At 40.6% G+C, this 26,745-nt stretch overlaps 2 protein-coding genes across 4 annotated transcripts; both read right to left on the minus strand.

Moving 5' to 3' along the window:
- Window positions 1-894: 894 nt before the first annotated feature.
- taf1 (TAF1 RNA polymerase II, TATA box binding protein (TBP)-associated factor) lies at window positions 895-19,585 on the minus strand. Of its 2 annotated transcripts, XM_034113430.1 has the most exons (41): window positions 19,263-19,585; window positions 18,638-18,752; window positions 18,319-18,442; window positions 18,116-18,232; window positions 17,734-17,856; window positions 17,346-17,587; window positions 17,027-17,242; window positions 16,201-16,443; window positions 15,888-16,119; window positions 15,637-15,744; window positions 15,365-15,532; window positions 14,877-15,004; window positions 14,307-14,414; window positions 14,007-14,180; window positions 13,731-13,904; window positions 13,275-13,379; window positions 12,963-13,163; window positions 12,736-12,877; window positions 11,738-11,868; window positions 11,575-11,655; window positions 11,327-11,476; window positions 11,118-11,237; window positions 10,671-10,846; window positions 10,342-10,574; window positions 10,021-10,228; window positions 9,493-9,664; window positions 9,127-9,338; window positions 8,436-8,544; window positions 8,243-8,341; window positions 7,555-7,732; window positions 7,376-7,443; window positions 6,568-6,690; window positions 6,374-6,466; window positions 6,177-6,261; window positions 6,014-6,081; window positions 5,239-5,355; window positions 4,817-4,924; window positions 4,526-4,612; window positions 3,834-4,053; window positions 3,230-3,401; window positions 895-1,869 (listed from the first exon to the last, which is right to left on the minus strand). In XM_034113430.1, the coding sequence occupies exons 2-41, from the start codon at window positions 18,749-18,751 to the stop codon at window positions 1,647-1,649; spliced, it is 5,952 nt and encodes a 1,983-aa protein (XP_033969321.1). In that variant the 5' UTR covers window position 18,752; window positions 19,263-19,585; the 3' UTR covers window positions 895-1,646. The 2 variants fall into 2 exon arrangements, with proteins under 2 accessions (XP_033969321.1, XP_033969316.1); XM_034113425.1 differs by lacking the exons at window positions 4,526-4,612; window positions 4,817-4,924.
- A 761-nt stretch (window positions 19,586-20,346) lies between these two features.
- Window positions 20,347-25,442, minus strand: fam76b (family with sequence similarity 76 member B). Of its 2 annotated transcripts, none has more exons than XM_034113774.1 (10): window positions 24,916-25,442; window positions 23,986-24,050; window positions 23,826-23,880; window positions 23,541-23,696; window positions 23,257-23,450; window positions 23,063-23,113; window positions 22,898-22,975; window positions 22,624-22,759; window positions 22,426-22,527; window positions 20,347-21,481 (listed from the first exon to the last, which is right to left on the minus strand). In XM_034113774.1, the coding sequence occupies exons 1-10, from the start codon at window positions 25,000-25,002 to the stop codon at window positions 21,395-21,397; spliced, it is 1,011 nt and encodes a 336-aa protein (XP_033969665.1). In that variant the 5' UTR covers window positions 25,003-25,442; the 3' UTR covers window positions 20,347-21,394. The 2 variants fall into 2 exon arrangements, with proteins under 2 accessions (XP_033969665.1, XP_033969657.1); XM_034113766.1 differs by having other exon boundaries at window positions 22,892-22,975.
- Window positions 25,443-26,745: the final 1,303 nt, after the last annotated feature.

The raw sequence follows: 26,745 nt of genomic DNA on the forward strand, positions 1-26,745 counted from the left end.
TTTTACTTTTAAGCTTTCTTGCACAGTTTAAAAAAAGTAATCAAAAAGTAACCAAATGATAAAGGTAACATTACTTTGAAAAAGTCATTAAAATGTTACTTTCTACATTTTAACAAAGTATTCTCTCTAATCTATATTTAAAAACAAGCAGATATGAGCAGCAGTAGATTGTGGAAATAATCTTTCATAAAGGCATGTTACATTTTGAGGTTTCCATCTGATTGACAGGGTCATCTTTATCTGAAACAGGTTGTAGATTAAGATCTCAGAATGTGTAATTGGCAATTCTCTGAGCAACACCTGACAGAAGCATCCTCGTGGTTGGGACTTCATACGACCAATCATCCTGTGTGCTGAAATGAAACAAGGTTGTTTAAACAATAAACGGTGTGATGTGGAATATTGTAATATAAGGAATTTAAATGTTATCAGTGTTTGTTACAGAAGTGGTTTTTCTATGCTGATTTGAATGTGAAATACCAGCATTATAAAAGCCTTTTAAAAGTGAAGTTTGACCTAATATGGAAGTCAAATTTCACGTTGCTGCGACAATTCCAGAATAAACTTTTCTGCAGAATTGACACAACAGGAAGTGTGCAGTTTGCCATCAAGCACTGTGAGAATAACACAAAAGGTGACCTCATGCTCAATAGGAAGTGGTCTTGTTACCGAGAAATAGATGGAGGTGTGGCTTGTGTGCAATTTTATTTTATGACTACATACTGTGGATAGTCTTTCCACCATAAACGATACCAGGGTCCTGCAGCCAGCTCATCTAAATGTTATGCAGCTATTACTTACATTAAAGTGACTTAGATCTGTGCTTTTCCTGTGATGACATGTCAGAATGTCGGCAAAAACAGTCATATGTCAATAAAGTCAAACCAAACCCAGTGAAGTTGTAATCATTTTCTTTAGTTGGCATGCAGTGGGCCTTGTGGTTTGTTTCCCCAACTGCACACACAGCATCCATCAAAGTTGACTTCAAATGTAATCAAACCAAGTTCATCTCTGGTGGTGCGTGTGGTCTTTAGATTAAACATGTCAATATGGAAAAACAAGTGGATGTTTTAGATTTAAACCACTTTATTTCACAAAGCTTCATTCTTTTTTTAGCACTTGGAGAGTTAAAACTATCAGAATACAAACAATGCTCATTCTATACATTTCCTGGGCAAATTTAAATTTTAAAGAAGTTAATGTTTAATGATCTCTAACTGCAGCTTAAGTACATGATAAATTAATATACTTCTAATATCTTTTAGAAGTACATGAATTTGTGTTTTTCAAAGAGCCGTCTAATAACCTACAGTGTGTTTATTCTATGTTTTAATCAGGAAGTGGGATAGAAAAGTCGCTTCTTAACAATTTGAGAGCGCGGTATATGATTGAGTTTAAACGGTACAAAACAAATGTACACAGATGTCAAGATACAACTTATAAAAGGCAAAGTGAAATGTACAATATGCTGTGTGTCTCTTAACTGTAGGTGCAGCAGAGCTTACAGTAGAGGAGCAAGCTACAAACGATAATTTACAAAAGTATGTACAACATTTTCTCCTTGGAAATCGTATTTTCTCCACATAAAACTGTGATTATAAACAATGTTTTCCGAATACTGCGGGTAGAAAGAAAAGAAAATGTCACTAGGTTTCAGAGTCCATGTCGCTGTCTCCTCCTATTGATCTGAACTCTTCGCTCTCCTCGTCTTCACTGAGCTGGACCTTGGATAGCACAGCTGGGGCTCTCCTCCGTGCTTCATCTTCTTCATCTTCCTCCTCCTCTTCGCTGATGCCGTATTCTTCTCCGTTTCCCAGGCTGGAGGGCTGCAACTGACTCCGGATCTCTGGCTCCTCATAGCTGCCGTAACTGAGACGGAAGAGAGGGGAGTCAAACAAGAGGTGTTTTAAGTAATAATCTTAAGATCTTCATAAAATCAAACCCTGTTTTCAAAACTATTCATATACAGTATGTCATTATTAAGCAATAGAGATTCGATTATTAATGTAATAATCACATCTCTGTATTAGTTTTATTGTTATAGTAGCTAAGAAAATAAATCAATTGCTTTTTGTCAAAGAAGAAAAATTCCTAAAAGAGTGACTTAAACAAATTGCTTGTAAACATAATGGCGCATTTCCACTACAGCGCGGAGCGCGGTTTAAGCTTGCCGTGCCGTGCCCGTTTTTGGTTGCGTTTCCACTAGGCGTAGTTCCGGCTAGCGGGTACTTTTTCACAGTTTTCTGGCTCTCCAAAATCGAGGTTCTTCCCGGGCCAACAACCGGGCTGAGTATGCTAAAGTGAGAGAATTGCTGGCAACTACAACAAAATGAACATATTTTACCGTGATTTAATTGTAATACACGTTTCAAAATGATGCTGAAGTAACAACATACTGATACCGGTTAGTAAAAACCATGAATTAATGCTTTGACAAGTCTGCAGACAAGACGGCAGGCAAAACACCATTTAAAATGTGGGGGGTGAGGAGCTCGACGTGAACTGTCAACAGGAGGGTGGGGGGAGCCTCGCTGCGGTGTGTGGACCTGTCAGAGCAACTTACATGAACAAATTTAAATAGTTGGTTTAAACGGCGTAATAATAAGGACGATCGTCCGTTCTGTGATTCTCCAGAACACACAGATGGCCAGTCCGCCCCTGTGTAGCATGTTATTTTGTTGAGAGATGAGCAGATCGCCACTGGGCTTTCAACTAAAGACACAGCCACGCAAAAACTGCGGCATTTGTAAAGCTCCTTATGGGTAGCCTACTGCAAGTGCTTTCCTCTGTGGTGAAACGATCAGCACTGCACTACGGAGGAAAGCGGCAGAAAGTCGCCTGGAGTTAAATAGAGCGGGGCTGCGTTGCGTGCATGGCTTCCTTCTGCAGGTAACGGGGAGACGCGCTCTGGCGGCGGTCTCCCCGTATCGGATCCGAAAATAAAATAAAAATATTTTGCACACTTATTCCACTTATTCCTAGTGTGCCACTGGTTACGGTGCTGCGTGCCAATGGTGGCACGCGTGCCAGGGGTTGCCGACCCCTGCTATAGTTACTACCCCAGTTCCTAAACTGTAATGGAAACGCAGCATAAAGTGAGCCTGGCCTACCAAGGTCTAACTATACCGTACTAAGCCGTGCGAGGCCCTCCAGTGGAAATGCGCCATTATAAGCCTCTTCGTTCCTCAGTACAGTTGCAGAGAATGATCGGCTTCTGGGCCAGTTGTACCTGACGTTGCTGTCTTCCATGTGAGGAACATCAGGCCCGTCCCCTTCATATGACATCATGCTCTCGTCCTGCTCCATAGTGGCTCGGGCCGTCTCCTGAGTTCTCCGTGGAGGAGTGGGTCGCACGTACAACTCTCGGTCAGAGTCACTGCCACTCTCCGACAGCTGTATGGCTGGAGGGGAAACACAAGGCATCAGGACAAATGACACGCAACTCAAAACAACATGAGAGGCTACACATGGTTTTCACAAAGGATTCATTATTATTATTATTATGCCATTAAAGGTCCCCTATTATGCAAAATGCACTTTTTGATGTCTTATATTTTCCTAGGCCCATTCCTTTGACCCAGTTTATTTCAGGGCTGAAATAGAGGGGTATGAGGCAGGGCTAGAATGGGTGATCTGTTTGGTATTTTGAGCAACACACTTCATAGACATGTTTTTTATATATCTGAGACCTATAATATATTCGTAAATAATATAATAGGAGACCTTTAAGTGTAAATGTGCAGCACAATACTGCTGTCATGAGGATTTTTCTATTTCTAAATAACTTTTGTTTTAGTACAGCTGTGACTTCCTGCTGCCTCCCCAGGACTTACAGGAGAAGGGGTTGTCGCCCTCCTCTTCGCTGGCGTCGTCCTCTCCGTCAGACATGAGCAGGTCCTGGTACAGGACGCTGGCCTGTGCCGGGCGGTTAGATAGTCCGTCGTCTTCCTCCTCCTCCTCCTCTTCTTCATGGTCGAGCATCTGTCTGCGAGGGGGCAGCAACATGTCCTCTTCGTCATCGTCGTCCTCGAGATCTCCGTCTGCGTCCTCGGCCTCAAAAGACAGGGCAGACAAATATGTTATAAACACTTAACCAAGAAGAAAGCAAGCTGAAGCGTTAGTAAATGTACAAAAATACAATTACAAATCAAGAGAATAAATCATTAAAATAGTATGATTAAATAGCACAAAGAGAATGTTTGAAAAGTGCCAGTCTGACAAAGAAAGAGATGAAAGTGTACAAAGAAATAGATTTGTACAATTCCCAAAGCGTGAAAATATTAACCCCATTTCACCTCAACCAGGCCATCCAACTGCAAATATTAGAAATTGAAGAATAGTTTGTTTGTTCTTGAATTTAGCTGGATTCGAATATTAGGCCTCAGAAAAGGCTTGAACCGAATTTGAAGTGATTTAGTAACTCGCATGAATATGTGAGCGTACTTGGTGGCAAATGTTTTTTTGTGCCTGAATGTACCGGTGACCTCAAATCTACATAATCTGTCAATAAATCCGTCTTTCTTACAGGAGCAGGAGTTTTGGGATTGCCATCATCTTCCTCCTCAAAGCCTTCAATGTCCACAACTGACTCTTCCTCCCCGGGTCTCCTGCCCTGCGGGGCAGTACGGTAAAAGTCTAATGAGATCTCTTGTCAAAAGACAGAGATGGTCTTATAACTACACTGATTCTAGTCTGTTATGTTGTCTGTAATGTTGTGTTGGTTCAAAGATTGCCGGTGATCAAGCCGTTTGCTCTGAGGATAGTTTGAGGAGAGGTGGCATGTGGTTGCGAGCCGTTTTTCTGTCTCTCTCCATACCTGCCCCCCTCTCTTCTCTGGAGCAACCACTAGCGGTCCCTCAGAGAACAGGCTGCTGTTGTCTCTGGGCAGACTCCCTGACGCCCCGCTGTCAAACAGATCAGCAGGCTGGCCGACACCACACACAGCGACACACACAAAGGGAGAGGCAGGGCGAGACAGCAGGAGAAAAACAGGGTGGGAGAAAGGAGAAACTACAGTAAGGAAACTAGAGTGAAACATTCTGGAAAGGAGGGTTAGTGCAGAGACTAAGGAAGAAATAAAATGGTTGGAATCACTACAAGGAGTGGAAAGGAGACTAGTGCCCAAAGAAAAGTATAGACTACCAGAAGTGGCACGTTATAAATAGCTGAAAGGCTAGAGTCTATGGTCAAAGAAGGAAGATACCCAAGAATCCACCAATCACTGAGCTGCTCTCCTACCTGCGGTGTGTACGGCCCGGGCGTCATCGGGTCCAGACACTCCAGGTCTGCTGCATCCAGAGCCGCCTCTTTAGCCGTAGAGATGTCTTTCTCCAGCTGCGTCAGGTGCTCATCGTACTGAGGGAACAATGTCGGTATTACAGCAATGATTTATGTTTTTACTCCTGTCTTAAATCATAAAAAAGTTGTGGTCTCGAATACACAGAAAAACCACCTCTGTACACGATTCATCATTTCATTTGAATGGCCAGATTCCATATTAATTCATGTAAATCCACAGGTAAGAAATCAAGCTTTATATTGCCATTAGCAATGAGTTTAAACAAGATGTGAATTCAACGCAACACTCTGTGAAACAAGAAACAATTAAAACACTAACAGCTTCACTCTGTTACACACACGTGTTCTTTTATTGTGTTCCCTAGTGCACATTTTGTGTGCTTGCAAGATATATTTGGAGAGATCAACACATCTGTAGGAATCTAATATTAGATGCACAGTATGATTTATTGTTTAGCTTCTTTGTTATATAATCTACACTATGTCAATATTATATATATATTTGTAACTATTATATAAAAAATAGGGGTTGTAAATATCTGGAGGGGTAACTACTCATTAGATGGAGAAGGTTCTTTATAAATGTTAGATTGTTAGCATCATTGCTTTACAGCTGTTCTGGTCATCTGGTAAAGCCCAGCCAAATGTGAATTACTGCATGAATAACTCATTAACATGCCACTTCCTCCTTCCATGACTAAAAGACTCAACGTACCTCTGCCAAGGTTTGCTTGCACACACTGACAATATCCAGAGCCGTCCTAGTGTAAGGACTCTCTGCGCCTGTGAAAGAAACAAAGAGAGGAAATGGAGCTTAAAACAACATCTTTACCTCAAATATGGGACTGTGATAATCACGGTGATGTTAACTCAATTACCATTGTACTTGATACTGTTGGCGTGGATGAGACTGACGTCAAAAAGGAACACATCCCGGTTCTGGTATTTGTGTTTGGAAATGTTCTGTTGAAGCAGGAAACACAAATAAATAAAGAGGCACAGTTTCTGCATTGCTGATTTTAAAAACATTCAATGACTTGTTATTTTTGAAGATGACACCTTGTGTGACTCTTACCTTGCGGACGTTCTCCAGATCCATGGGGCATACGATGACTTTGTAATAATCGGGGACAAACTTCTTGTTGACAGGGTGGTGGAACGGCCATGACTGTAGTGAAGGGAGCAGTTCAGACATGAGGTCATTAACTCATTCTGCATGAGAACGGATTAAGATAAAATAATAAAAAAGGTTAAGGAGGGATGACTCACATCGGGAACAACCATCATCTTCTGGGTCACGATGTTGTCCAGGATGAAGGAGAAGGCCACCTGATCGTCATCATCCAGCAACGGGTTGATGGCTTTCTCCAGCCTCACCAGCCTGTCCTCCTTCTGCACACACACAAACACACACATTGGGTTTTATGGTTAATGTGAACATTGACAAAAAAGCGCAGCAAGACAAAACATTAACATTAAAGGTCTCCTATTATGCTATTTTTTAGGCATATATTATGGGTCTCAGATATATAAAAATATATTAAAAACATGTCTATGATGTGTTTTGCTCAAAATACCAAACAGATTCTACGAGATACTCAGCTAAATGCTGCCGTGATTAAACGCCATCATGTTCCAAACCACATCAAGGATTATTTCTGAAACAGTATGGAGCTCAAATGCTTTTTCTCTTGCGGGTTTACCACAAGGTGAGTTCCTTTTTTTATTTCCTGCTTTTTTACACATGCTCTCTCCAGTACAGGTTAGCTCTGAGTGTTAGCGATGCTTGCTAATGTAAACAAAGACCATATTACGTCCAAAACAGTCGGGCATTGATTCTGATAGAAAAGTTTCTGATAGTGCCATGGGTCCGCATTTCCGATAATACGTCATATCGGACGCAAATCTGGATCAGCTCTGTTGCACCCCCGTTTTTAGAGAGTTGGTTACGGAGGAAAAGAGAGAGGGTTTTATTTTCTTACACTTGGTGAGTTCCCTGACACACCTGGGACACATATTTATGTATAAAAGACATCAAAAAGTGCATTTTGCATGATAGGTCCCCTTTAACACTCACCTCTTTCAGCTTAGCATCACACAGGTCCAGCATGGACTGGGCCACCTGCGTTATGGGATGTTTTGCGCCTGGGGGAACAAAAACAGAAACCTGCTTTTAAACTTTGATGCAAGTTTAAATTGAAAGTCAAAAAAGAGTCAAACTTGTGTGTGTTAAGAAGAGGTGGTTAAACACTCTACCGTTGTAGGTGGCGCTGTTTTTGACGACAACTTCCACGGCTTCACGGAACTCGTCCCTCGACGGGTAGAGTCTCTTGCGCACATTCTCCCTCAGCGTCTGCAGGTCCATGGGCCGCGTGATGATCTTATAGTAGTCCTTCACAACCTTGGCATTCACTGGTGTGTGGAACGGATACGTCTGCAAGGGAGAGAAAGAAGAAGTCAAGAGGAGAAAGGCCTTTATTCAAAAATAATATTTTGTTTATAATTTGTGGGATATGCAAATGTTTTTCTGTTTTTCAGGTTTTAGGAGCATTTTCGGGATATATGACGTGTTCGCAATATGCTTCTATGTTGGGGTTCTGTTTACCATCCATAATACTGTGTTGTATACAAACCAATTAGAGGTGCATACCCAAAATACATGCCCACATTTCTGGTCAAATGGACACGCACAGCTAATTTGAAATATTATGGATGATTTTGATTGAATGAATAAAACAAAGCGGCTGTGTTTGCACACTCAAACAAGTCTGCCACTGTCAGAAAAAAGTCTTAACATGACAATAGCATGTAAGTGGGAATATGAGTGGAATATCATTAGCCATAAAAACACCGGACCCATTTCGGAATGGAGGTGAAAGGATGTAATTGAGGATGTAATCTTAGTCAATGACATTTTGTCGAGGAGAATGCCTGCAGATCTTACATTAGGGTGGTCCCGCATGTCATTGATGACGCTCTCCAGCACAGAAGACAAGGTCACCATGGGGTCAGTGCGTCTGCGGTGGATGGCCTTGTGTGGTTTCTGTGAATGTAATGAAACAAAAACAGTGTAAAGTGTAAACTTTAGTAACTCCCAGATTAAAATGTGTTAGAAGAAGCTGTGAAACATAGCTTACATTAAGGTAGTCGCAGTGCACCGCGTTGCCTACGCGTCTCTTCTTCTTTTGGGGGAGCTGCTGTTTGGGGAACTTGAGCACTAAAGACTTTCTGCGCACCTCATCAGCACTGCAGGAGAAAATAAAAAGATGAGGAACAACAGGGGATACAGGTGACACAACATTTATAAACACTATATACAGGGTTCATACACTTTTTCACGAATGATTTTCAATGACTTCTCCATGACCTTTACCTAATTTTCCATGACCAAAAAAATTACTCTTTCTCAGCGGTACCACATGGAACAGGAAAATAAGGTCTGCATATGAAACATGTTATGCCTATCTAAAACAAATCAAATAGGCTTACTAGCTTCTACACGCTAAAGCAACTAAAATCTCTCACCAGCAAAATACCTCGTCAGTTAAATGCCATTTTATGTTCCATTACTATACGATACAGTAATTACTATTTCGGCGATTAGATAAAATATAAATTATATTTGATGCAACTTTAGTTACATTTCCATAACTTTTCCAGGGCCTGGAATTAGCATTTTGAATTTCCATGACTTTTCCAGGTTTTTAATGACCGTAAGAATTTAGAAAAATGCTGCAGTAATTGATTAATTGATTAATTTAATTAAACTGGAAGAATTTCACAATTATTTTCAATGGTAAGAGAGGAGGAAGGAGGCGAATCCCTTACCTCTCGATGAGCTGTTTGCCCAGCACGATCTTGGTGCCCTCCACCTTGATCAGTTCCTCGTTGTCGTTGTGGATGACGGTCTTCTCCAGCTCCTCCTCCTGCTCCTCTGTCATGGCAACAGGGTTGGAAGGTGGCGCGTTGGTCTGATAGTAGAGCGGGCAGAACTTGTTGGTCCTCATGTGTCCGATGGCTCCACATGCTCCACACTTTAACTGGGGAAAAGAGGAATAACATTACAGATAACCTGACTGTGCTGTGTGATAATAATACAGAGAGAGCAGTACTACACATGTACATTACACCAATGCAAGCCTGGCGAGGAAAAGCAAAGTGACAGAGGAGAGTAGCAATGATCCGTTTACTTACTTTGACCTTGAGGTCTGGCCTCTCTTTGAGTTTCTTGGCCTTCTTCTCTGGAGGTCCCTTAATCTTGTCCTTCTCCTGGTTTCTCTTCAGCCTCCTCAGCTGCTCCTGAATACGCCGCCTCTCCTTCCTCATCTCTTCTCTGTGCTGTTCATCGAAGACGGCAAACTTCTTTCTGCAACAACAAAGACACACAATGACAGCTGTTTTAAATTCACTGGTACAATCGGGATGAGGCATGTGTAATCTACAATGTAAGGCTTTATTTTTATGTATACTTTTTTTGAACATCAATGGTTTTTTACTCTTCCTCCGTACACTCGTTTATTTACTGTTATAAACTTTCCAAAAAAGACAAAACCCGAAGTAAAAAAAGGCAAAGATGAGCTTGATATCCTAAATTATTTTGAATCGTGACTAACCTAAAATAAGGAAATTGTATGTAGTGGGGAGCAAACAACAACTAATTGCATAATATAAAACTTCATACTTTTTAACAAAATCAAAGCACCAATTGAAACAGATACTCACATGAAGTCCTCGTCCTTGGTGGTTCTGATCCTGGTGTAGGCGTCGATGACGGAGGCCTTGCGCACCGTCTCGCAGCGGACATAATCCTTGCCGTCCTCATCCCTGAAGGTGCGGTAGATCTTGAGTCTCCGCCCTGTGGCCGCGGAGTTCAGGCTGGTGACGGAGGAGGTGTCGTCGTCCTTGTGGGAGCTGGTGGATAAGGAGCTGGCTGCAGAGTGAAGGAAAGGGACGATTACAGTAAGAGACAAACTGTTTTGAACCCAACACAGCTAATAGAGATGTCCTCGGTGCACCGTGTGACTTTTAGGAACAGAGACTCACACAAGCCTTTGCGTCGCTCCTTGCGTCCCTTGTGATCACGATCGCTCTCCTCCCCCATCAGCATCCTCTGCAGCTCCTTCCTCTCCTGCTCCTCCCTCTCGCGGGAAAGCTGGGAGCTGGTCTTCTTGTTCTGCAGCATGTTCTCGATGTTCTTCCCCATCTCCTCGAAGTCACTGTCCTCTGCTGAGCTGCTGTCTGTGTCTGTAGAGAGCACCTCCCCCGACTCCAACACCCTGTGGTGGATGTGCAACAGGAAAAAGGACGTAAGGTGTGCTCAGACAGAATCCAGAATAATACATACAAAATAAGATTCTAAATTAGAGTGTCACTTGTTCTGCAGGTCAAAGATCCTCTGGCACTCTTCCTTGTAGCGCTCCTGGTGTTCCGCAACGGAGAAACGAGAGCCTCTGGCGAACTTGCTCATTGGCCCCTCGCCTGAACGCGCCTGCTCTGTGGACATCGTCCTCACCACGTCAATCACCTCCCAGCGGGAGAGCTTCTTGATCTAAATCACACAAAGGAAACAAAAGTTTAAAAAGACAGGTTGGTAAGAATAAAAAAAGAGTTTAAAATAAAGTTAATATGTAATTTCAGTGCACACCATTCAACAGAGAGCAATTTCAGAACACTTTCATGAACATAAATGGCTTTCTTTTCAAAGTGGTTACAGTTGTTGAAAATCTGAGGTAGCTTGATCGAGAAGTAGACAGCAGATTTGCTTTGTTCTGACTGAGATTGAAATCACTAGGCTGTCCCACTTCAGCTTTAGGTCTTACCTCTTCCTCTGGAACTCCAAACTTGCGCAGCAGCTGCTTGGCGTTCTTCAGCGAGAGTCTCCTCAAATCAGCGTCTGTCCCCGTCACTGTCTTTTTGGCAGGCGTCGGCTCTTTGTCGTCCTGAAAAACCAAACTAGGTCAAAGTTTTTCTTTATATTTACACAAGGCAGAATATTGGGTTAGCACAATTTAGCTTTAAGCAGTCTGACCTTCTGTTGAGTGGGCTTGTTGGGCACTTTGACGTAGGAGAAGCCCTCTCCACAGCCTGTAGGATCGGCCACGCCCGACACCTCCAGCAGGCATTTCCCCTTCATGGCCGAAATGAAGGCTCTCGTTGTGTTCCAAGGAGCTGTGCGCACCTAAGATGTGTCACACAGGATCAGCACTGTGTAAATCTGAAATGTTTTTTCGTATTTCAAATGACAAAGACACAACTTAATTAAGAAGGAACACATACCTCATCATCAATCTTCATCTGAAAGTCCTCTTCGTTCTCCTCGTCTGGAGCAAAGAAGGATTTCTCACCATATCCAGCATCCTGATGGGGTAAAATAAGTTATAGTAAACCGTGCCCAGACACTCCATCTGTGTTTACCGTTCTGAGAGGCGGATACTGTTACCTTGAGTCTCTGCTCTGCCACCAGCATGCTGTAGTAAGCGCAGCACTGCTCTGGAGACACCATGGCCCTGATCTCCTCCTCTGTGGGCAGTCTGAAGTCCGGCTTCAGCACCCACCAGTTAGAGTCCATCCCTGGCGTGGCGACAAGATACCGTTAGGGGTTTTCTCATATCTACAACCTTAACTTTTGAACACATAATGTAGTATTAGTACGGGGTCAATAGAAGGTCATATAAATTGTACCCGTGCATCACCACATCATTGTACACATTGAATCTGAACAAATTATACTTTTTAATCTGTGAGTAGTGCATGACATTTTGTAGTAAAAAAAAGAGATTTGTACAAAATATTTCCAATGTGTGAGCGCATGAAAAATATTTTGCAAAGGTTTGCTGTTATTCATTGGAATGTACCTGTGTAAATCTTTTTTTTGTTTCCATCAGATGTACAGAATATCATGCAAAGCTACACAGCTCCTTGTGAATTAAAAAGATGTAATCAATATGTTCAGACATTTTTTACATATATAAATTAATTTGATCGAAATATTTGAAAGCATTCACACGTTTGAATGTATTCATACAAAAACCTTTTCATATATTCAGATATGGTTATACAGAGATAAATTATTTGACCCTTTAATGACTCCATATATTAAAGGCAACAAACAAGTCCAGGAACAAGTATGTAAGACTTATGAAATTAAAAGCATTACACGAAACCATAACTTGCTTATTTAAAGACTTGGCATGTTTTACCATGTGACCTCATACTGTCCTTATACTAAATCTTACCTTTCGTGTAATATCCATAGTAGTTGTAACAAGCTCTTTCCCTGCTTAGATCCCTGTCTGTCAATTCAAGGCACACACTGCTGAGTTCAACTTCATAACCTCAATACTGCCCTGACATAGCACAACTGGATTAGGTTAGTCCAACACAGGATAATGATCACTGAATGGTGGGCGGACGGGGTTAATGCTGAGCGTGGTCTACCTGTACGTTTGAAGTCAGCACAGAGCTTCAGCCGCTTCCTGATGCTGCTTTCTGAGTGTGAGGGAAACGCTTTCTTTATATCCTCCATGCGGATTCTCCGGGGCCGGTCCTTGCTCTTCCAGAACAGGCGGTAAATAAACACCTGCAGAGTGTGGACATGTGACAGGTGAACATTTTGAGAAATCAGCAGCGCAAGTATCTAGGAGAGTTCAGGCAATCAAACGCACCTGTAGGAAGTCTCTGATGTGAGTGTTTGCTCGCTTTGAGTTGGGCCCTTGAACCTCAAACAAGGGGCACTGCTGACCAACAACAAATATGTCAACAATCTCTCTAATGTAGTAGCCGTGTCGAGTTCTCAGAACCAAGAAGTCGGTCTCGGGCATCTTGTGCAGGTAGATAGGAGCACGGAAGAGGTTGTTCTCAAAAGCCTGAAAGAAACAGAGATGTACCATCACACTGTTTGCCATTATAACAGATCAGGCTCTGCATATATTTGACTCTAATCTGAAAACGGAATCGTTGACTGTGACGGTGCTGACCGGCAGGAGCTGTCCAGGATGGAGGGAACCCAGGAAAGGGGATGTGTGGCAGTACACGGTCTCTCCATATTTACAGTCGGGGGCTCCAGGATCCTTTCCAGGTTTCTGAAGAGTACAAATAACAACGCCATAAAAAAGATTGTTCAATGTTAAACATGATTTTCATTTGAATAGTTTTGAACATGTGGAATATCTTCAATTAAAAGATTGAGTTGGGTAAGAAATGTATATTTTCAAAAGATTGCATTTTTTTGGTGTTTTATTCCACCTGTATTTAAATATGTAGTTTGCAATTGTCATTTAAATTAATTAAACTAACACCATAATAACATAGAAAACTATTTTGCAAATGGAAAAAATTGACAATCAAAATGTTGACAATTTTAAACAAGTTGGCAAGTCTTGGCTGAAAAAAAGTCGCAACGTCACGAGGCGAAAAACTAAAAGTAGACTCACCCTCTTGTAGTAGTTTTTGATCTTAGTGGCCAAGCCGACTTGCATGATGAGAGGAGGGTACTCTTCACTGTACTCTGCCAGGATCAGATCTCCATCTTTACCCGTCAGGTCCTGCGGGGTTCGCATGAAGAACATGTCTCCTCCTCCTGCTGCCTGTCGCTCCTGCTCTCGCATCTATACAAAACAAATATATTTTACACACACACTTGGTTAATGAACAAAAGCACAAAAAGGTTATTTGAATGCTCTGAATACAAAGTGCTAGTTTTGCCTCACCTTGGCCTTCTTCTTAATGTGTTTGAGCAGCGGCTGCACAGCGTGAGGACCCGGCTGAGCCACAGATCCGAACGAGTATTTCTTCAGAGTCGGTCGATGGAACTGCCGCAGCTTCATGGGCCCCATGTGAGTGGGGAAGAAGGGCTGCCTCAGCTCCAGGGCCGAGATGGAGTGCTGTTTGACACACAAAACTCACTCAAATTATAAAGACATCGACACTTCATATTACAACAATTTAAAGCATTCCCATTTTGATCATGCCCTGTTGGCTCTATCTTTATTTCTGTGGGCTCCACTGACCTGAATGATGTTGCCACCGAACGTCCCCCTCAGGCCCTGCTGTTTGGGATAGTAGAACTCATCATTGGAGAGGTTCCAGGGGTCCTTCACTTCAGGCTGGGACATGTTCTGAGTGGAGAGAAACCATATTTCCCAATGAAAGTAATGTTGATGTTTTTATAGAAATGTTATAGTTGCTTCTCACACTTGATGGTGCTAAACAACATGTGAATCCTCAGGGGCAAGTGTCATGTCTACAGCTGTACCAAATATTTTTAAGATAAAAACATAAAATGACATCCAACTTTTTCAATAATTTCCAACTTTTGGACTACTGCGTTCTTGGAAATGTTTGGACGACAAAAGTTGGAAACAATCCTACAACCACGACTGGAATCCAATTGTACAAATAGTCTATGATTGATAGAGGGTAGGAACTATCAAATAAAGTCTTAATTCTGTCAATTTATTTGTATCTAGTTTGCATTTTCTGATACAAATGACATATCTTCACTAAAGCAGCGGAACTTGTGATCTGCCATCTCATAAAATCCAACATGTTCCTTCCTCTGGCCTGAGGAGGCAGCTTACCTGCTGTGGCTCATCTTTGATCACCCCTGTCTTCCCCAGCAGGATGCGGCTCTTTTTGATTGCCGTCTCCTTCTTATTTTCTTTTGACGGGGAGTGGGAAGTCATCTCCTCTTTTTCATTTGGCATTTCTACAGGGGACAGCAGTTTGTCAACATAACATTTTAGTTGAAGTTGGCAGAGTAGTTGTCAAATTATACAGATCCCTGTAGTCTTTGCATATAATGGCGTACAGGATTTGCACATTTACTTAGAAACTAATATAAGATGTTTTGTTTATTTAGAAGATATCAATTACACAGTCACATAAACATTTAGACAAGTATTCATATAAGTTATATTTGTCTTTGTTATTGTGATTATTCAGCTTTCAAAAACAAACTGCGGAAAGGTCCTTCTGAACATCTATGCCCAATTTCAATGAATGTCAAATTTGGAAATATCATAACAAGGCCATATGTAGCCCAACAATATGTGAATCCTGAATATACCTAGGATGATATTCTCGTCATTGGGGTCCAGTGTAAGAACAGGTGGCATGAGCAGGTGATCCATCTCCTGGTCGTCCCAGATAATGTTCTCTTCCCAGTGTCCATACACCAACTCCTCGCTGTCAATGGGGAAAATGGAGAACCAGGGAGAGCCTTCTTCATGAGAGGCTGAAGGCAGAACAAAAAACAAATAAGGGCAAATGAGATGTTAGCCTGTGATACAAAGGTCTGTTGAATATATGATGTGTACTTGGACCTAAACACGAACTCACTATGATGGTCATGGCTGTTTTTCTCCCGCTTCGAGCCAGTGATTGAAGGCATTTTTGGCATGGGGGGAGGCGTGGGTGGCACCAACAGGGAATTACTTCTCGTCAGACCTGTAAGATTAAATCGATAATAATACATGTATTTACATTATAATATTACAGTGTGTCCCTGCTTGTGCCTCTGGGTTTTGTTTGGGTGACACACAAAAATAATATCGCAAGATGAACCTTTGTATTTCTTGTTGATTTCTTACCCTGCTGTGCGTTGTACGCGTTGGCGTTGCGGGTCATGCTTGAGGGCAGCCATCCTGCCAGGCTAGCTCTCTGAGTCTTTGTGCCCTTGTGTTTTACATCCTCCCCATTCCAGATAATATCTTCCTCCCATTTCAGTTGAGTAACCATCAGGAAGAGCTCATTCTCAAGGTCTGAAACGTCCTTATCTCCTCCATTATTTTCATTATTGTCGTCCTCTTCTCGCCTCAGAATCTAGAGATATATGATACACAATATAAGTAACACAATCACCATATTATCTTGTTAGGGCTACAGATATTCACGTCTGCTTACCTTATGTGAAGTCTCTTGTGTTTTTTTAAGCGTGTCGTGCTCCTGATGCTCACTGCTCTGCTCTTCTTTGAGCCTGAAGCCGTAGTTGAAGTAGCTTCCATCCTCAGGGACACCAAGCATGTCGTACCAGAGCTGGGCCGGACCGTATCTCCACTCTGCTACTTTAGGTCTAGCCTCTGTCTCCTTGTCCCCGTCACCACAAGTCTGGGAAAACTTGGATTCTACCGGAGCCATCATGGTTATCTGGACGGAAAAGAAAAGCATGTAAAGTGTAGGATACGATGGCTTATGCCAGAGTACTACCAGATGCATTTAGAGTCTATGGGATACCCACAGTTTAGGGAAAGTTAGATTTAAGAATATTTAAGACTTTTTGTATTGCTACTTGAATTGAATGCAAGACCTACTTCACAGTAAGCCATTTAAAATTAAAACAACAAATGGATTGAGTTAGGAACTTTTTCCAAGTTAGTTGTAACACAAACCAATAGTGCTTCTGCTCTGAGCATCCCGATCACAAACATGTAACTAAAGGTTTAATTGTTACGGTCGTCGTTACATTAATGCAAAAGGCATTGGGTATATTTAAATGTAAATTTCTTTTTTTTATCTTACAAATTATTGAGATTTTAAAATGCAATGTCAGTAAGAGAAAAAATAAGCAATTAATTAGATCCTATTTCATGTTTTAAAAATGTTAGGACAATATTCAAGATGATTAAAGACATTTTGATTAAGCTCTTATTTTTAGATTAATAAAATCAATGCTATTTTTAATGATTTGTGGGAACTATTCTACAATAGCCTGTAACATTTGAAAATGTACCTCATCGTCAGAGAGACACTGCTCTGGTGGTGGAGGCAGCGCATACTCGTAAATCCATCCAGACTTTTTATCGGGGCTTGTCTCTGTGGGCTCTCCTTCTGGCGGAGGCGTCCCAGGCTGAGGGTCTCGGTGCTTCCGCTTCTTCTTCCTGCGAGCACTCCTCCAAACGGACGGCATGTTCTTTCCAGGACCAAAGAGCCGTAAGAACCTAAGCACCTGGTGTAACATCCGGGAGACAGATGGCGTCAGTGGACTCCTTGATTTAAAAACGATAATATGAATGTGTAATGATAAAACTCAGTTCAGGACAGTCCCTTACCCTTCCAGGCCTGAACTCTGGGAAGAGCTCTGTGACCCCTGGCAGTGCTTTGGCAGCATCTTTCTGCATGATGCCAGCGAGGGGGAGGGTGAGACTATCTGGGGGGCCTCCAGCCCCTGAGCCCTGGCAGGGACGGTCAGTTTCTGACTCAGAGTCTGAAGAGCTGCTGAAGTCGACCTTATCGACGTTAGAGGATGGCGCGATGATGGAGGGCAGGATGATGCCATCACCCTCTTCCCCAACTAGGAAGAGACGACGTTGGATATTTGTGATCTTAAGTACTAAAACCTAATCTGAATGTATTGAGTTTACAATATGATCCGTGTATACACTCAATAGTTGCAGCTCTGTAGAAGAGGACATTATTTTGACGTAAACATGCCCTTACCAGTTGGGCTCTGAGAGGCGGGTTCCTCTTTCTTTGCAGCGGTAGGAACAATTGGTGGTGGCGGAGGAGGCATAAGCTTAGAATCAATATCCTCGCAGTCGGCATCGTAGTCTTCCTCATCATCTAAGATTAAAAATGTTTTGAAAATGTTAACAATCCAACAGTTTAACAGTATTTTGTCATCCGTGGTAGTGATGATGAAAATTGTGGTAAAAAGCAATATGGTAGGAAAACATTTTAGAACCAAAGGTGTTGGTTTGACTTTGCAAAATGTTGTGGAAAATGTGTTTTAATATAGATAAATAGTGGCATTTTTAAAGATGATATCAGTTTTTCAACAATCAACCACAAATGTGAGTCTTAAGGGCTGTGTGTGGATCACCTGTTTGCATGCTGGGCTGCAGAGACCCCATGGCCTGACGGTATTTATTTGTCTCATCCTCCGCAACTTCACTGATGTCAGAATAATCCACAGCATCGTCTGTGCTTTTCACCCAACCTTAATGAGGAGAATAATATGAATGTCAATACATCCTGTTACTCAATAAATGAATGCAAGATTCATTTTTTTATATTTAAACAGACCATCTGCGTCCACATTTGTAGAATCTCTGCTGTCGTCTTGATCATCCTCCTCATTTGCAGTGATCTCTGTAATGAGTGAGCTCAGACCAAGAGAACCCAAACCAGCTAAATGCTTTTTGGACTCCTGGGTGAAAATAAACAACAGAAACAGATCAGAAAGATGCAACAAGCTGTGATACAGTAAACAGTAAGCTGTTTAAATATATTAATAATATACATCAATTCCATCGTGAACCTAATCTTTGTTTAATTGCTACGCATGATGATACTACCTAAAATGTAATGTTAAATGTTGCATTGGTAATATTAAAACACCCACATCGTCCAGCACACTGTCATCCTCTAGCTGCCCATCTTCGTTGATGTTTCCAAAGAGGAAGCCAGTTATAGAGAAAGGGCGATCTTGGTCCTCATCGCTGTCTGAATCAGACATACTAAACGGAAACATTTTCAGTTTAGTGACAGGCATCTCAGTGATTGGTGAATTATCCTGAGCAATACATTCATACTGAAATCCATCAGGATGCATGTTTATCATTCATAGACTGTATATATAGAATGAAATAACTTGGAATAATAATTCCTACTTGGCGTTGCTAAATACTAATACATACATGTTTAGCATTTATGTTCCAAGAAAACGTTTAAACAATGTTGACAAATATTTGTAAACTAATATTAGGTGATGTTGTTGCACATGTTGTGGTGTGCCAATCACGCAATTGTATTAATGCTAGTGAGAGGATCACAATATGGACAATAAACAAATAAACTGCTCAAATGAACTAACAGATTTTAGGCAAACTCCATATCATCTGTATTGCAATGGTCTAAGCGTTATAGCGTTAGCTAGGTGCGTTTGTTAACATAAGTTGTGTAAGTAACGATTCATATAATGTACTATGATAAAAACTAAATATCATAAATGTATAAGATGTACTTACCTTTCGTAACCAAGCTTCAGGTTTAGTACGCTTGTGTTTCAGCCAGCTTGCTGTAGCTGTTGAATGCTAGCAGCTAACCTGCTAAACACAGTTCAGGCAGCGTATTACGTTAGCTATCTTAGCTAACGCTCGCTAGACAAAATAACTTGTAATACGTTAACTCAAATGTATGTAAACACATTTGCTTCCTTTGGCTGTAACAGCAATGTGAGGTCAAAATAAAATGTACAAAAAATGCATTTTATGCAGTTTTTACACAGCCATGTTCGGTACAAACTTCTGTTTTTATTTATGAACCGGGCACTGTAGTGTACTGCAGCTAAGCTAACTAGCTAACGGAAAGTCACTAACCGGATGGGAAGATTGAGGCGTTCAGGTACTCACTGTAACGTGGTAAAATGCCAAGTATGTCAAGTGAATAGTCGTTTTTCAGAAAGTGATTTTTTTTAATCTGAACGTAAATATAAATAACAGAGCACCAATTACTTTAAATAAACATTACAGTATGCTGCATGCAAAAACGTTAAAGACCTATTTTCCCACTATTATTGACACCGGTGGAAGCCGCAGTCCTTTCTTCGGTTTGTGGCTTACTAACGTTTAATGTCCAATAAATGATTAACTTCCATACATTGTTCATATGACTATAACACAATATGTCGCTTTTGCTGGACTCTTCTCGCCTCATGTATGTTTGCCAGGGCAGAGGGTTTCTTTTTATGGGGCCAGGAGAGTGTCGCCGTTTGATTAATTTGATGTAGTAGGACATGATTTCGATGTTTTTCCTGTTTTAAGAACTTCATCAGATCTTTTTGTTTATACTATAACTGATCTGTGCAAATGGTATCCAAATTAAAACAAACTTTTGTTAAATTAACAATCACTTAACAATGGATAACAGGTTAAGCTGATACTTTATTTATCATACATAGACCTTTAACAAATGAAATGATACATTATTTCTAGTTATAAAAATGTGAATACCAGCTATTTACATTTTTTATATGATCTTAACAATAGAAGTTACAAACATCTAAAACACAACTGTTAAACACTTAAATGGTCAATAAAAACAAACATACAATAACAGTTTAGCCAGTTTTAATAGTTTTAAAACAGTTGGTTTGGAAAAAAGTACAAAAGTGATCCTGGACGTCACGGTATGAAACCAGCCCAATAATGCATTATGATAGTTGTGTTCCTTAAAAAGCATCTTCTACATACATGTTAATTTCAACTGGCCTTACCGTACACATACTGTACTCACTAAAACAGATACAAGCAAAAGTTTAAATACAATGGCTGACCCCAGTAATACATTTACAAATGATTCTTAAAAAACTAATTAAAAAGGGAAGGGGAGAAAAGAAGTCTGACCACAATGCCAACCGGTGTCTGGCAGTAAAATCATGCAGTATTACAATTTTTCCACTAAAGAGAAACAGCAAAGCACAACGGCTGTCACACAGTGAGAAAGAGGGCAGCCAAGAGGTGTCTCTCTGTCAGACAGCCTTTTAAAGTGTTCATTGGTAGTTTTGTGAATTGTTACTGAGAGGGTTCTCAACTGTTGAGAGGCAGCTCTGTGGTCACCCTTCCCACGTTTGCATACATTGTAAAGTTGCGCCGGATCTCCGTTGAAGAGAACTTGTCTTTTGCATTCACATACATTTAGAAAAATATAACTAATTGCTATTGAAGAAAACCCCAAAATGTGGATATTCTCTTAGTATGTTGTGAGGAAATAAAAAAAGCTAAGAAATACAGTTGAATAAATAAATTGCATGAGATCCATAAAAATCAAGTGGATACATCGAGTTGACAGAATGCTGTCCACGTATGCACACCATGCGTTCTGTTTTGGCCCGGCAGTGTTAAAACGAGGGCTCCATCCTCCACTCAATCACACATCCCATGAGCCAGTGGAAAAGTTGCCATAAAATATCTAAAATATGCTGATATTAGAGAAAGGGTTCTTTGATTCAACAGTTTAGTTCCATGTACAACATGGTCTCTGTCGTTACCATTTCAGGAGTAATCAATGTTGATGGCAATGAGATTACACAAGAGGGAGACTTTCACAGTGTCACAACAATGAAGTCGCTCTGTGTTGTTACCCGTTGGCCAACCCATTGTTAGGGCAGCAGTGAACTTCCTGTCCGGTCAAACTTTTTTCCTTTAGAGAGGGAGGCGACTTGTTTCAGCAATTCCCTGTTCTTGCCCTGTGGAAACAAATGATACATGGTGGTAAATGCATAGTTCTGGCATTTTTGCACTCACAAAAATCATTAACATTTCAATTTGGCTGCTATAAATACATGTGGAGAAACAGGACATGAATTGCAAAGCATGTACTTTTATACCTAACACTCATCATTCATCTGACCCTAAATGGTTTCCCAACATGGGTTCACTTTAAATGTTAAAAGTGTTCTGATAAAAATGGCGTAAGTCCAATCAGCAGCAGCGGTGACACTAATAAAATAGCAATCATAATAAAAGAAATAACATCAGAATTTAACAGGAAATGGCCTAAATGACGCATTTTGTTCATAACACCAGTCTTCAAACTTATGCAACAAGTGACTCATCCCTGGCACATATGACACACAAGCAGGATATGGGTCCAGATACTGCTTAACATTTTAAAGCAATTATTTTTGCAATAGCTGCAGTTATACAACGTTATACATCATACAACCGTACTTAAAATCACGTGGGCAAGAAGACAATAACAGACAAGGATCATCATGCAGTGTTTCCCCAACAGGTTTTTGCATTAAAAAAAAAAACATTGTAGTAAGTATAACTACAAGATGTACTTGAAACAATCTCAGGAAAGCAAACTTAGATGTCATTGATTTAGCATGTGCTCATTTCTACTGGGCCTTTAAGTCGTAGAAGAGAACCTTTATTTGAACTGACAAGATTGACAGTCAGTTAGAATGTTCGGACTCAGTAAAAAGAGCTAAATAACGAGTAGAACGTTTACATTAGAATCAACTAGGGCTGCACAATATATTATTTTTTATTGTCACTGTTGTCAACTTGCAGGATAAGCATATTGTGTAAGACTGCAATATTGTTTGAGGGTGTTATAAGGTGTGGAGTTTTGAGTTAAAACTTTTAAGAAACACCTGTCATGTGTGCATCTGTGGTTTCCTACCTGCTGGTGCTCCATAGACTCTTTGTGTGATTTATCCATTTGGTTCATCTTGACTCTCATGTTGGATTCCTGGTACTGAAAGTCTGCTTTGATCTCTGTGAGCTAGAGGGGCAATGAATAATCAACACGTCAAACACATAGAAGGAACCAACGGCGATTTTGCATTTGACTCATTAGAGCTAGAGGGTGACAACATACCTTTCGGTCCTTCTCTAGAATGGTTTGATCCTTCTGCTGCAGAAGTCTCTTCAGTGACATCACTTCCTCTTTCAGCTGGCTGATGAGAATGAAGTTATCTGTTCCTCCAGAGTCCATTGACTGGGTGATGGAACTACTGAATGGGGAAAGGAAAAGAAACAAGGCCAGTATTAAGATGGGTAGTTAACATTTGGAAGAAAAAACACTTCAGCAGGATGATTGCAAAAGGAATGAGCATTTTTCCATAATAAAAAAAATCTTTTTTTACCAATACCTGTCCCCGTTGGATGGCTTTAACTCCAGTTTTGGTTTCTTCTTTGGAGTCTCCTTCTGGATTGAAGAAGATTTATGGCTGCAAAGAACAATCAAAATGGTAAATTAAAACTGTTTGCCTTTTTTTCACTCTATTACGCAGTTCAGGTGAAAAAGGAAGTTGTACCTCTTATTCCACAGCCCCTGCTCCTGCTCTGGACTTAAGCTCCCACTTAGTCTGTGTGAGATAATTTAGCCATTAATTCCCTCGATCTACTTCCTACTTTTGAATGCTTCATATTAACAACCATCTATATCATACTATACACAAGTGTCATTACTCTGTTAAAATGCCCAATAATGACCCGACAGAGGACGTACTTGTGATGAGAGCTGCTGTGTCTGTGTTGTTGTTGGTGGTGGTGGTGGTGATGATGGTGAGGTCTGGAGTGGTGGTCTTTCTCATTCAGGGAGGAGGAGTTGGAGGAGCCAAAGCCCTTCCTCTGCTCCTTGGTCTTCTGCAGGACACGGCGGTAAGACAAGGTACAGAGCCAGCAGAGCAATTTCCCGTCCACCTGTAAGACAAGAAGGATATAGTACTCCGTATTAGACTAGCTGTTACATATTCACTGTCAGATGTGGCTGCAAGTGTGTGAGGTTTGTACCTTTCTCCTGCCTTCCTCCTTACGGTCAAAAGCACATTGCTGTTTGCACTGCTCACAGGTCTGTGGAGGTCCATATTTCTTCTCTGAGTTAGTACAGCGCTGACATTTTGTCCCGATAAAAGCTGCAATGATGTTACAGTACTGGCAGGGTTTGGGCTGTAAAGAGAGACAAAAGTTAATGGAAAAAATGTGTTTATTTTACATCATCGACTGTAAACAAATGTGAGTGCCACACAATAAATACAACTGGAGTGCAAAGTGCTTCAAGAAGAACTTGTTACTTACTGTTCCAAACTGTTTGACGTTCTGAGCACACTTCTTGCAGATTGTATTGGTTTTACTGTAAATAATAAACCGGGGTTAGAATCCAAAAAAATGCACACATCCTCTATTAATAATAGCATATATTACTGCTGAAATTCACCACAAGGAGGAAATATCTCACCTTTCCTGTTGAAACTCAGATCTGCAGAATGTGCACTTCACTATTGGATGTGCAATGCGACATTCCTGTGGCAACAAAACAAAGAAATGTTCTCATGAGTGTTATTGTGCTATTAAAACGGGCACGTCAGAAAGAACAGTGCCTCGCCTCATAACAACTTGTGTTTCGCAACAACAACACCCAACTCTTAGGGTGTATACAAGAAGAGAACTACGTTTAATTTGACTGATTTAGGTTGGTCAACACAAGATATTATTCCAGAAGGGATGGGCAGAGTAGGAAACTTAAGCTTAATAAACTAGAGCCGATGTTGGATAAATCTAAGTGGCATTATCTAATAGTGAGAAAAACAATGATAAACCAACTGTAATGTTTTTGCAGTTTTCATTGACCTTGTGCTTTAACTATCATGTACAAAGAAAAGTTCTGACTATAGGAAAAAAAACTGCTGGAGGGTTTCTACAGTGATAAAACTATCAATTTTGTCTATACTACCTTCTTTTAATCAGTGCAGACTTGGATGTTTAGAAACACACTTCTTTAGAATAAAAATAATCTCTAAACAAGGCAACAAGTGGAACAAGTTAGCAAGTATGTAGTATGTACACCCATGTCAATTCCTAAAAACTAAAATTATTTAAAACCCGTAGTAATTATTGTTCAGTGGGTAAAGACACAGTAGGACTGAGTTTTAACTCTGTAATACTCAGGATCGACGTATGACATGATCTAAACAAGATTACACTCTCTGTATTAGCGCTTCCAGGTTGGACAGATAAATGCTGTTACATAATCTGGCTTGTCGAAAGAGCATCACACCACACGGCATCAACACCTCACAAAACATCAACAGTTTTACGCTTGGGATTTGTTGTTGAGTATTGTTATTGTATAAGACATCCTCGACCCCACACACACACATCCAGTTACCTTGCACAGCTGCTGGCCCTGCGACAGCTCCTCGAAGGGGTACCGCTGGTTACACTTCGTACAGGCGTACAGAGCCGACGTTGCCATTCTCGCTGAACTGATGTCACCGAGCTAGATGAGGTTAGCAGAGTCCAGCTGCAAATTGAGCGGATTACCGACGCTATTTCCTTTCTAGCCCTTTCGCTAATTCAGGACTGAGAACACTCAAACAGCGCTGGCATCCACTGTTAGCTAACGTTAGCTAGCTCGGCTAAGTAGCGCTGGGCAACACAGAAATAGCTTAGCTGGAGGTAGCAGGCGAAGAACAATAAACTCCAAATATTTGTTATCTTTATCACGTTATCCAACCCGACCAACTTCAGATGAGTCGTTGCTAATGCCGCGGAATAAGCAACCCGTTAACATATATCTGTCTATTTGTATTAAGTTTCTACTGTTCTCGCCAAGAAAGGTATTATTTTCCTGTTTTCCTTCTATCTTTTTGTATCAACGCCGTCGTCGTCATGTAACAGGAAGTGAGCTCCACAAGAAGAAAGGAAACCTATCGCGACACAACATCCGTCCGCGGGATTTACTGTTTGAAATGCGCAGAGCCAATCACAAGCGTGGATACTTTATATTTATTTACCATCATTTATTTATAATGTATTTAGTTTCTAAAACAATCTTATTTAATCTATTTTATTTGTTTTATTTATGTATGCATACTATTCTATTTAATTATTCTATTGGCCTCTATCCATGATCAGGTATAATTATGTAAGTAACTTGAACAATTTATTTAATTACTAAAGTCACGACTACAATTTTTGTATTCCAGCCAGTTTGCCTGTGAGGAATTTTGTGTGTGTAATTATTGAGTCCTTAATGATAGGTGCATAGTTTTAAATGGAAACAATCATATTATTTTTGAATTCTGCTAATTCTCGATTAATCTTACAAATGTTATTTTTTATTATTAGAAATAGAGATATGTTTTGTTTCAGAAAAGTTGCCATGTAGGTAAAAAGTCATTCATACTAAAGTGGCTGCTGTAACACATAACTATGAATTCAATACATGCTGGATACCTGTACTGTTGATACTGTCTGTCATCCTTTTATTGAGGGTATTAACCAGTGTATAGCAAAGCTTCTATAAATATCAGTTTGGCTCTGCATATGATATTCACTATCAAAATATGGTCATTTGCAGCTCAGTGCCTCATCCAACAGATTGGATCCTAATTCTGAAATGTGTGACATTTCAATCAACATTGTCAGAATGAAGTTACTGGAGGCTTGGGTCCTTTGAGGGAGTTCCTGGATAACCTAATTCTGTGCAGCAGATAAAGTTTCATTTTGTTGATAAACATACTCATTTGGATGAGGCTCTTTTGAATTAGAAATATGACTAACTTAAGCAACAATATCAATTAATTTGAAGTTATAGGTAAGAATGTATGGATTACAATGTAAAGTCAATGGAATGATAAGCCTGTTAATGGGTAAAGGATGCATAAAAGCTAATTTATGGCCAGTCATCTAATATTCAGGTATGAGAGACCGCTTGAATATGATCATGTAAAATGATTCCAGAGCAACTGAGTCTAATATTACCCTCAAGCACAGTCACACTGTATTTCACATACCTTATTTAAAATAAAAGGCACTTTTCTTTATTATATTAGATGGAGACACCATAATCACAATGTTAGCGGTATCAGTATTGGGACTGCTGAGAAAAAAGAAAGTAAGTCACACTCATTAGTGTGCATACCGTTCTGGAAACGGCTTCACTAATTACTCCTAACTAACTAGCACCAGAGACTAATGCTAGCGTACAGCACCA

This window comes from Trematomus bernacchii, unplaced genomic scaffold (genome assembly GCF_902827165.1).
Source record: "Trematomus bernacchii unplaced genomic scaffold, fTreBer1.1, whole genome shotgun sequence".
NCBI lineage: Eukaryota > Metazoa > Chordata > Actinopteri > Perciformes > Nototheniidae > Trematomus > Trematomus bernacchii.